Source organism: Podarcis erhardii (assembly GCF_964252035.2).
Source record: "Podarcis erhardii genome assembly, chromosome: 6".
NCBI lineage: Eukaryota > Metazoa > Chordata > Lepidosauria > Squamata > Lacertidae > Podarcis > Podarcis erhardii.
In genome coordinates this window covers 52838973-52851030 of record NC_138510.1, presented here as the reverse complement: position 1 = coordinate 52851030, position 12058 = coordinate 52838973, and the positions used below count along the sequence as shown (strand labels likewise).

General features: G+C 41.4%; 1 protein-coding gene and 1 long non-coding RNA gene across 4 annotated transcripts in view; one reads left to right on the top strand and one right to left on the bottom strand.

The window, feature by feature from the left end:
* EIF2B3 (eukaryotic translation initiation factor 2B subunit gamma) overlaps positions 1–12058 on the top strand; it is a 99171-nt gene that overhangs the window by 79534 nt on the left and 7579 nt on the right. For all 3 annotated transcript variants that reach the window (XM_081865542.1, XM_081865543.1, XM_081865544.1), the window contains exon 11: positions 11214–11317. In XM_081865542.1, coding sequence (XP_081721668.1) covers positions 11214–11317 — 104 coding nt within the window. The remainder of the gene's footprint in view (positions 1–11213; positions 11318–12058) is intronic.
* LOC309343750 overlaps positions 220–12058 on the bottom strand; it is a 33768-nt gene continuing 21929 nt past the window's right edge. Inside the window, exon 3 of the long non-coding RNA XR_014157383.1 lies at positions 220–2190. This is a non-coding gene — a long non-coding RNA (uncharacterized lncRNA). The remainder of the gene's footprint in view (positions 2191–12058) is intronic.

Below are 12058 nucleotides of genomic sequence, written 5' to 3'. Positions count from 1 at the left end.
CGTAATCTGGGGAACCGGGTTCGCGTCTCCGCTCCTCCACATGCAGCTGCTGGGTGACCTTGGGCCAGTCACACTTCTCTGCAGTCTCTCAGCCTCACCTCAGAGTGTTTGTTGTGGGGGAGGAAGGGAAAGGAGAATGTTAGCCGCTTTGAGACTCCTTAAAGGGAGTGAAAGGCGGGATATCAAATCCAAACTCTTCTTCTTCTTCTTCTTCTGTCCTTTTGTATAGCTCCTGTTCATTCAGTGGAGTGCACCAAGAGAATTGCTCAGTTTAAATGCTAAGGATCATTGTGATGGGAATCAGTGTGGTCAGACAAGGATGTTGAGGTGGAAGAGCCTGGATAAGATGTTGGGAGTTTTGAAAGGGTTGGGGAGGAATAAGCAACAATATCTGAACACAACCTAGATGATATATTTGGCATCCAGAATCTGGAACATTCTACAAAGGCCAGTACACCTGGTCCCATCACTGTTCACTTTCAGATGAGCAGTGGCTTTATTTCAATGAAACGTTTTGGGAGATAAAGATTTTACTCCTACTGAAGCTGCTGCTGTGAGCTGGCTTACATAATTTTATTGTTCTTGATTGTTTGTAAGCTGCCTCAATTATAGTTTATATGGAAAAATGGGATAGAAATATCTGGGACCTTCTACAGTCACTCATAGTTAGGAAATGAGCTGCTTCTTGGTGGTGGTTGTGTTTTTCTAAAGCACCTTTTCAGTTACCTGCCTGAGTGAACGATGTAGATGCATTCACTGTTCTCCAGGCAGCAGGCTGATGGGAGAAAGAGCACATGTGTCTAGTTAAGCTCCGCTGCCGCCTACCACATGTCTCCAATTTAATGCTACTTTCTATGAGAATGTGTACAAGGGCGGGGGAGGGGAGAGAAAAACCCAACCAGCAAGGCAAGAGGAGTTGGCTGCTAACTGCAGATTGATTGTGAAGTTTATGAGTTGTTTCCTCGATGGTGCCAAATCAGCACCTGATGTACAAAGTTGCGAGCAATCTGAAGAAAGTTCTAATTAAGCCCAGGGTGGTATTGGGGATTTATAGGGGTACAAGCACAGAAGCTTTCTCCCACCCCCACCTTGTATAACACGTACAAGGGAACAAGCCTGCTGCCAAGGCAATATTTGTGTGGCATCATAAAATATATTTTACAACATAATCCCTCTTGAGTAGGAATGAGAAAATGAAGTTGTTTCCAACCTCATAGTTGCGAAGCTGCAAATAATGTGGAACTCATGTGGAGATGATCAAAACATTTTATATTGTGGTGGTCTGCATCCTAGGATGGTAACTGTCACAGGAATGCCTCCTCTTCAGTTGCCAGTTTGGCATGCTCCTTGTGGGGCTAGACTAAGGGTGATCATATGGGACACACTGATGCAGGCTACTTATGTCCAGTGATAAATGATGGATTCTTTCTGGAGGACACTTTGCCATCAGTCAGGCAGTATGGGCTGAACAAAGTGCTCTGGCATTAATGTGAACCAGAATTTGTTTCTGTTCTGGAGAAAGCATTTGCCCCACAAAACTGAAGCAGCACGAATTTGGAACTCCCTGTTTATACTGAGTGGGCTTTGTGGAAGATGTCCACCACTTAAAAAGGACAAAAATATTCTACATATAAGATTTATATTTAACGCCAAAGCAGCTCTTGCCAAAGACAGACAAGAAACAGCCAGCAAGATGCTTGCTTTGGCGTTGGGCCTGGCCAGCTATGCCTCTGGAGCTCCAGGATGAGCTCTGCACTGCGTTATACTAATAGAGAATGTCGCTTCTTGACACCTTACATGTCCTTCACCATTATGAAGGACTCTAGTTAGCAGACCACCCAGAACCATTGCATAATGGCCCATAAGCTTGTAGGAATGCCCACTGGATTTAATGGGAGAGGGGGTGATGCTATTGCCCTGCCAAAAGACCAAGTCCCCGCTTGAAGAATTGAGACATTTGTACCATTTGCCCCTATCCTTCCTTATTTTACATGATGCTTTTTACAGTGAAGAGTTCTACAAAACTGTTCATTGCACTTTGCTGGAAGCAACGATGAAGGTACATAACTGAAAATATTGCAAGAAGTAATGAAAATATACTAGCACTTACATGACTTCTCTCTCTCTTCCCCTCCTCCAAGTCATAAGGCTGTTGCACTCTGTTTTAAAGTTGGAGAATGGTACCTAAATCTGAAGAGAACTTATCTGAATGGATAATCCCCCAAATCAAGCATATGAAACCTGGAGGTACTTTATATGAGAGTAGAAGGTGATGGGGTCTGCTGTTACTGCAAACATTAAGCTATTTCCCAAAACAGTGCCATAGCCTTTATTGCCTTATTGAATTCAGCAAGTGGCCACAGTAAGAAATTCTCATGCTGTTTTCAGAACAGGTGTTTTTTTTAAAAAAGAAATCTGTTCTGCTCTTAGGCAGAAAAGTGAAAGGATGGAGAGTGCAGGTGCATGCAGGTGCAATGAGTGTTTGGGCTTAAATTTGATCCAGAGGTCTGTGGGACATAATCTCAAAAGTAATGTTCTGACCACATGAGGAAGAATAAAACACCTTTCCATCATGGTCCAATGATCAAAGATAAGATGTTCCAGTAACACAAACACTGTAACAAATACATGGCTGAAATAAATGTTATTGTGTTAAGCAGTTGTGAAATAACCTAGGGACAGGGTTTTGACAACTGCGCTAATAATTCCTGAATATAAACATATTTCGGCAACAACTGAAATGTATCTAAGCAGTTCTGACAAGCAGGTACTGTGACATCTCTGTTTTGGATTCTGCTCCAACAATCAAAGTAAGCTTGTATTATTTTATCTGCAAATTGCTTTGCAAAAAAAAAAAGAGTCCACATTAGCTTTAAATACCATAATATTCAAACATGGGAAACATAGTCTCTGTACCAGCTGGAACAGCTCTTCTGGGCATAACTGTGTTGGTGATTTTTATGCCACATTATAGCCCTTCTGATTGGCTTTGTGGCATATTTGGTCAGATTCAAACTTGCATTGTCACGCCTCCTGCTGCTTTGCTTCTCTGTAAGCAGTGTAACTGACTGAATCTACAATTATGGGTGGCTTCAGAGTGGAGTAGAGAAGCACTTAGGAGCAATTGTACCAACAGCCTCTGTGTTATATTAGACCTTTTTCCAGAAACTGACTACATCATTACCTTGAAAACTTGTGAATTAAGTGAGCAATTTTGAGTTCCGGAAACGAGTCAGATCCATAGATCAATAGTCCCTGAGAGTCATGCCCTGAAAAAGCAGTCAAAGGTAACATTCTAGTCCCATCACAATACCAGTTAGCAGATTCCAGCCTTGTATGGAATTTATAAATCCACTGTATATCCTGCCACATCTGTGGGGCTGCCAATACAATACATGATGAGATCTGTGGTTCCCTCAGGAGCCTTGAAATGTTGAGCCAGTCTTGACACCCGTGATTTAGATGTCGGCATTTTCTAGGACACCAGGTCCTGGAGTCACAGACACCAGCTCTGAGACAGGTTGATCAAGATTGTTTTAAGAAGCTGAATGTTCAATACAGCTGCAAGACTTCTAGACTATCCCAGGTTCCGACACGAAATATGCATATTCCAAACTTGCAATAATTTTGACCTAAAGGATGAAAACTTTACAAGTTCTGGCTAATTACACTTTCCTGTCCCCTTACTGGGCTGAATGATTCACCACATATTCCTTCACAACTCTTCAGAGCAGCATAAGCCATCGTTCAAAATCCAGCCAGGGCTTGTTGAAGTGTGCCACATTGCCAGCCTTGCCCTGTGTCAAATAATAGATGGCTGCTGCTCCATTAGCCACTACCCTGGCATTTAAAAGCACCACATAAAAGAATAGATGTGTTGTGCTTCTCCATGTCTGTAGACTGGCTGCAAGGCAAGGGTTTGTCATCCATACCTTTTTGGGTAGCTGAGTCTAGAGCTGGCGCTCTGCTTGAGGTCTTGACCTCAGTCATCTAAGCTCCTTTTCCTCCATGGCTGTTCATTACTTTAATCACTGACTCCTAAATAATTGGCGGGTAGCCTGTAATTATGGGCTGTGTTTTGGATTTCTGCAGCCTGTTCCTTGTGTGCTGAATGCTGCAGATTTTAGTCTCCCACCCTTCCCATTCTCCCACTCCTCCACACTATGTTTGATTTCACTCAGATGCATTTTTCTGGGGCTAAAGAGAATAGAAGACCACAATTCCTTGGCTCTCTCGCTACCTTTAGGTGGTGGAGGCTTTGCTTTTCTCTCGCTCTTTAAGTATAGAGTTAACTTCCCTCAACGCACTTGATTTATAGACAGATAGCAAGCTTTGAAAGTCAGCAGTCCTGGCACTGTGTAAATCAGCCTTCCTTATTTATAGTTTCAACAGGAAAAGGAATTATTTCCCAATTCTTTACATTTCTTTCCGAAGTAATCGACCACCCTGTCCTTTGGTTTAAAGCTGTGTAGCTTTACCACAAAATGGGGGGGGGGGGAGAGAGAGAATGAGGCCTGGGATTGCTCTGCTATAAAAACTCCAGATTGTATGTTCTTGGACATTGCCTTTAAAACAGCTTCCTTCAAGCCCACACAAGAGATGGCCTGTGTCTTTGCCTCCCTCCCTCCCCCTTCTTTCAAACAATCTCTGACCTCTTAGAAAAATAAATAAAAGATAAAGCAAGGCCTGGAATGCTGCAGAATGAGTATACATTTTACTCTCTGTTGTTTTCTGCTGGGATTAGTTGTTTACAATGGAGGCATGGGGGAGGGGAGGGGGTGGGTTGCGGCTTTACTGAAATTAGAAGCATTTCAGAGTCATCTTGTTAGGTGGTCTCTGCTTTAAAGACTTAAATCCTTGTAATCTACCCCCCCCCAACTTCTTGGTCATCACTCCTCTTCTCCATGCCCCCCCCCCATTTCTCTCAAAAGTCAGACTCCCAACCCGTTTTTCTCTCTATCACACCTGGTCAACACATTAACATATTTTAGCATCAGATGGCTGTGTCTGCATTAGTATCACAAAATTGGGCTAAATCCCTTCCTCTCCAGAGAAGACCAGTTCAGCTACTTGGATTTGCTTGAAGCCGATCAAAACTCCTAGTTGTAATTTCAGTTCTAAGTCAAACGGTTTGTGATGCATCACAGTTTTGTTGTGGTTGATAGCTTTTTCATTATTAAAAAAATTAAAAACTCTTTAAAAAGCTTTTCAAACAAAACAAAAAAAGAACATAAATTATGCTACTGAACTTAAAAACCTGTATAAACATTCATATTGAGATGTATACATAGCCTTCCAAATTTAATGAATAGATGCCATGTTTTGACAAAAGTTTCCATTTGTTGGCTTCCTTATCCCAAGTTTCACAATCTCAGTAACTTTAGACATTTGTACAATGTGCCATTCTTTGGAGAACCATTTTTAAATTGTAGTTTTTTTTGTCTGTGCCCATTTTTAGCAACTAATCAATTGTCCACCTCCAATTGTGATGCCCTTTTGTTCATGAAAGGGCTTTTGAGCTCATGTAGAATCCTAGAATTGTAGAGTGGGGAGAGACCACAAGGGTCATCGAGTCCAGTCCCCTGCAATACATGAATCTTTTGCCCAACGTGGGGCATGAACCCACCACCGAGACCCTGAGATTAAGAGTCTCATGCTCTGCCATAGGAGCGATCAAGTGGTGTCCGCTAACAGCACAGAGAGGTGGTTTTTGCCAGTTCCCCCTTCTCCCTATAGCCCCTTGTGCCACTCTTCACCCTGTCCTGGAGGGTCCCCCAACTCCTTGGAGCTACTTTTCAGTGGGAGCTGCAGAGTGCTTGTGAGAGGCAAAAATACCTCCCCTCCTCTTCCACTAGCATGAACCTAAGAGCACCAGTTTAATTCCACCCACCATTAATAAAGGAGAGGTGAGCATGTGATGTTTATCTCTCACCATTCCATCCAGTAAAGCAGGTACGTTGTAATGTCGGAAAACATTTCCATGATACATTATCACACAATAGATCACATCTCCAGCATTTATGAATGACATAATCATCGTTTTCAGTTTGTTGGGGCTCAAATACTATTATTATTTTATAATGTTTCCCTCATATTAATATTAACTGGCATATCAAAACATTTAGTACAGATTTTATCCCACTCAGGCACTGCAACAATTTTGTTCAAGCATATTTTCTCCACTTAAAGATTTGTTTCATACTAGTAATTAATAAGATAGCAAATTGACAGTGAATTCTAAATAACATTTTTGGAATCGTTCCAATTAACAACTAGTATTTTAAAATCGGTGAATGCTGTTTTCATATTTTTCCCATTTCTCCATTCTGTATTTCAATAATGAGAGCTTGTTACTGTCTGGTTTTCTGTATTCTTAGAAACACACAATTTCTTAAAATATACCACGGGTTCCCAAAGTGGTCTGCGGACAAGCTTCCTTCAGGTGGTCTGCACTGTGTCTGTGAAGAACTCACTTGCCTTTTGAATTCCATAGAATTCTGTGGAATTCAAATTGTAATAGGATACAATACAATATAAGAAATAAAAAAGCAATAAAGATACAAATAAAAACCATACAGCGCCTATCACGGCATATTGTGATTGCTACAAGAGGCAGAAAAATAATGAATTGGTCCACCAAGATCCTCAGCAATTTTTAAGTGGTCCGTGGGGAAAACCACTTGGGAGCCACTGAATATACCATTATAAAAACAAAACCACTACAATTGCAAAACACGTAAAACAGTACGAAATGGAACAGAATGGAATATCTTCCAATGGGCTTGTGCCATGTATTTAATGTGTCATTTTCAGTGCCATGACAAAATAGTAAGAGTTTGGGCAGGCTGCTCTCTTTCTCTTTTGAATTCTGCAAAGAAACTCATTATCATTTACCCTCCCAACTAAAATTAGATAACATTTTCCTGCCAAGTTGTCAGTATTTGTGCATGTATACTAATTGGCACATGTTCAAAGACAAAAAGAAACCTCAGGAGTGTATTAATTCTAATAGCAGCAACTCTGCCCATGCATGACAATTTTAATTTCATCATTTTCCTTAGACTTATTAAGCAAAGAGACCACCCTCGTTACTTATTAAAATAATAATAATTACAAGATATCTTACAGGTTTTTCAGCGCAATAAATACAGTGGTACCTCAGGTTAAGTACTTAATTCGTTCCGGAGGTCCGTTCTTAACCTGAAACTGTTCTTAACCTGAGGCACAACTTTAGCTAATGGGGCCTCCTGCTGCCGCTGCACCGCTGGAGCACTATTTCTGTTCTCATCCTGAAGCAAAGTTCTTAACCCGAGGTACTATTTCTGGGTTAGCAGAGTCTGTAACCTGAAGCGTATGTAACCTGAAGTGTATGTAACCCGAGGTACCACTGTACTATTCTGTCTCGTAATGTCTTTGTTGATATCTGTATTTTATTTTGTATTGATTTTACAGCCTGAAATTTGACTATGGCTCTTAAACAAAGCTTGAGTTGCGGGATTTAATGGACATTAAATATATTATGATTAACATAGAGGCTGATTTTGTGTTCACATTGGCCAATTTGTATACCTTTAAATCACTTGTGACTTGTTAATAAGGTGAGTGCTGCAGATTTTAGGATCGGAAGATATCTACTTTCACAGTGCTGAAAATATAGATTGTCCTTTTCGCAACAATAAATGTGTTTCCCATTAGAAACCACTCTATCCGATACATTCTTACATAGGTGACTGCTAGCATCAAAGCTGTTATACAGGCTAATGTTATATTTGTAGTTTTATAAGGATACAGTACTCAAAACTGGAAATCAAATTGCCAGGAAATCAGATGCTTACCACATAAGAAAATAAGCTTATTTCTTGACAGGGGTGGGGGAACAGAAAGGAGTTTGAAATAAAATAAACACAAAATTCTTCTGTTGGCAGTCTTTATAGTTTGATTTTAAAAATGTGCACAAAAAAGCATTTGCAAGTAATTTCCAAATGGCTGTATTACATCTGTCAGTGAGTGGAAGGAACACCCACAAAATGTGTTTTACGTCTTCAATTTGTTTTCCACTCCTGTGGTAAAATCTGGCCAAACTGCTCTATTGTGGGGCAGGGCCCTAGTGGGAGCTTAGAATTATCAGTGTGTGTTTGAAATCCTGCATTATAGATACTGAATTTAAAATGTTTCCAGCCCTGGTAAGCTTTTGTCATCCTGGAGCTGGAAAATACGTTTCCCTTGTTTTGCTGGAATCTGACATCCAGAATGAGATTTCTGCTCTTTCACGGATTCTTTCAGCCCAACAGATGTTGAAAGCAGCCAAATTTTGTTTCTTAATAAGCCCAAACAAGAGCAGTATTAGAATGCCTTTATTAGGCCAAATAAAAGCCACAAAACATTAAGCGAGCTTTTGAGTAACACAGAACTCTTCCTCAAGCTCCCTGTTTAAAAGGGTGATGGAGGAGGGGGTGAGGGTGTTTGCCTGTTTGCCATATGTCTTAAGAGGATGCTTCTGGAAGTTCTTTGCAGACTAATTGATTTCAGTTTTTCCCAGTGTAAAAGATTTTGTAACACCAAAGCATACTGGTATAAAGAACTTGCCCTTTGAAAATATAGAGGTGAGCAGTTTACTTTATGTATCTCCTGAAATTACAGCCTAGCATCACAAATGAAGCCAGCTTAGGAGCATGGGTAAGTTCAACAGTATGCGAGAGAGTGTGCTCTTGATTTGTTTTCCATGACATTTGTTTTAGAGTCACTTGGGATCAAGATATCGAGAAACTTTCAGCTTGGAAAGTTATAGTTTGCAATTCTCTGCGATGGCAAACCACAGGTATTTTGCAAGGGCTGCACCTGAACTTGGGGTGCATTTTTTAAAATCCCAACAACACTCTGTGTTTCTAGTGTGTAAACCAGTGAATCCTAGATGCTCTTCATGCTAGCACTGCTGTGCAGTAAATGGAGCTGTTGGAAAGGAAGCAGCTGTGTCAGTGTAGCAGGGATAGGGAGCAAAGGGAGAGAGAGAGCTGTCTACACAGCCTTTCCCCTCTATTAACATCTCAATAAGAGGCCTTGCCAAGGCAACCTGAGCTAGATGACTCCATCATGCATAACTGTGCAGCCTTGCTGTGTGAGAGGGGAGGCAGTTGGGCTTACAGCAAGGAGAGTCTTGCCTGTTCAAAATGTCTCCCTTTTCATACCATTGGCCTGCTCCTCTCTGAGCCCTATGATGTCTTAGAGAGGGAGTTAAATTCTTTTCAACAAGAGGATTGTCAACTCAGCTTTGACTGGAGAAGCTCAGTTCCCAATTGTCTGAGATGGGAGTCGGTCTCCTTAGCAACCCGGGGCATTATGATCGTATCCTTGCGAATTTTCATTAAGTCCAGTCAAGGTCTCTGTCTTGATATTTGAAGCCCTGTATATGCTGCTTGTGCTCACGGGACAGTCTGCCTGCTTTGACAGCCGTGTTCCACTGAAACAGTGACGGGCAACCAATGGGGGGGGGCAATTTCGCAGGGTCTAAATCTATCCTGTGCCAGGGGACTTGAGTGCAGCTTTCTTTAGCTGCAAGTGGGCAACTTGGGAATGAAACATGAAAAGCTTGAATTTTACATTTCAAGTGAGGTTGTCATTTTCTTCAACCAGAAATGAGGAAATGTCATAAAATGTGAAAATTATTAAAAAATTTCCCCAATTCATCCAGGTTTTAATAGAGCTTTGGAATTTGATACCAAACACTAGGTGATGAAAAGAAATATAGATTTGTGTCTCATTGTGAAAGGGCTTAGGGAAAACACATAGAATTCCAGCCTTTTGGAAGTATCCAAAAAGCATTATGGTTTCTGCATTTCTGTGTGCTATTATTTTCTGTTTCCACACAGAATAGAAACTTCTGGATTTGCATTGAGATTCCTGCATTGCAGGGGGTTGGACTAGATGACCCTCATGGTCTCTTCCAACTCTACAATTCTGTGATTCTGTTACATAATGAAATCAAATCTGTTCAAGTAGCTGGATGCCTATGTAGCTTTTCTGTTTTTGTACTTGCTTGGGCACAGACAAGAAGCCTTTGATCTGACAATGCTTTGGTATGTGTTTGGGAAGGAAATTGTGTGTAATGCCAGTGAATATTTCTAACACTGATTTTCACACTCCCTATTTTGTCTGATGATGGATTCTCATGAGACAGAGATGCAAAGGAATAGTACCACTTACATGTATGATTTTGAGAGAGCTGATCTGGTGCTTGCTTGCTTGTTTCTCCTCTGATTCTTTAACTGTGACTTAAAACCATCCTTTTGCAAAGACTGTTGGCGGGGTAGTATACCTTTCACTATTTTGGCTATGTCCTTGTTATTCTAGCAAACAGTGTGCAAGCTTGCACCAATTGGGAATCCCTGAACCAGAGAGCATTCCAGGCTTTATTTCCTTGGCTTTTGTTGGTTTAACATAGCAGGGTATTTGTGTGTGCATGAATACAAAGTCAGTGGCAATATTTACCCTAATACAAAAGGGTGGAGGGAGCTCTGCAAGGCAGTAGAAGCTGCAAATAGAAAAGCATCCTGAATGTGAAAGGTGGCAACTGTCTTGTCTTTGTCCTTTTGTATGCTTCCTTTGTGACATCTGGCAGCAGAGCTCTGTCATAGCAACTAAGCACCCAGGCTGGGAAAGAAGAAGACTGGAGTTGGAAGAAAGGCAGGTTTTACATCCCAGGTCTGCTCATAGGAAGCTGCCTTACACAAGGACAGGCTATTTGTTCATATAGACCAGTATTGTCTGCTCTGCTATGACTGGCAGTCATTTTCCAGGGTCTCAGGCAGGGAATTTTTTACCCACCTACTACCTGATCCTTTTTTACAACAGAGATGGAATCTGAGACTATACATTTATGGTTCCTGTCCCCTGGTGGCAGTAGCGGTGCTATTGTTGGTCAAGGAGTCACTACTGTACTTGGTCTAACTTCCTGCTGCATTTCAGAGCCAGCATGGTGTGGTGGTACCTGAGAGACCAGGGTTCAAATCTCCACTTAGCCATGAAGCCCCCACTGCATGACCTTGGGGTAGTCACTAGCTCTCAGCTGAGCCTACCTCCCTGGGTTGCTGTGAGGATCAAATGGAGAGGGGGACAAATATGTATGCCACCATGAGCTCCTTGGAGAAGGTGGGATATAAAGGTAATAATAAAACAAATATCATAATAATAAAGCCCCATTTATAATTGCATTACAGGTGCAGCTTACAGAACTGTGTTGTGTGCCATAATGCAGTGATAGAGAGCGGAGCCGATATCAAGGACTGCTTGATCGGAAACAGCCAGCATCTGGAACCCAAATGTAAGCAGATGAATGATCTTTTAACTTTACTACTGTTTTCTAGAAGGGCTACTATTTCTCATTCATCACCACTTCCAGGATTTATCCTTTCTCAGCTAGAGCAATATGCAAGTGCACATGATTAGCAAATCAGTGGACCCAAGAGAGTACATTGGTGGTAAAAGCAATATCGTGAAATGGAGATTATTTAGAATCCTGCCCCAAATGTAGACAGTAGCGTACTAAAAATAGCTCTGTAGTGAATAAAAGTTATCCTTAAAAATGATGGTGGCCCTTAGATCACACACAAGTGTCAGGCAACACAAGGAGTTACTAACTAACTAGCTATTTTCACATGCCCCAGATCAGGTATGCTTGGTGGCATGAATACAAGTGGGAAATTAGATTGTGGCCATTTTGAGGAGAGGGGTTGTCAATATATCCATGATCTGATCCATTGTTGCCGGTCTATAGTTTGGTTCCTGGATTCTCATGGAACCAATTTCAACAAATAATTTAAATTATTTGAAAGTACCTCCTAAAACATATGTGCCTGTAAAATGAGTTTGTGCTCAGAGGATACGCAGCCTGCCAAGTCGGACCATGCTGCCTCTAACCTTTGAAAGTGCTGGCAATAGAAGTTGCAGGGACCAACATGCTGTCTTGTGCCTGGAGCCATGAAGCACACACTCGAATCAAGGTGGAACATACACACGTGAAATAAAAAGTAGCCTAAAGCAGTTTTGCTATAATCATGAGGTG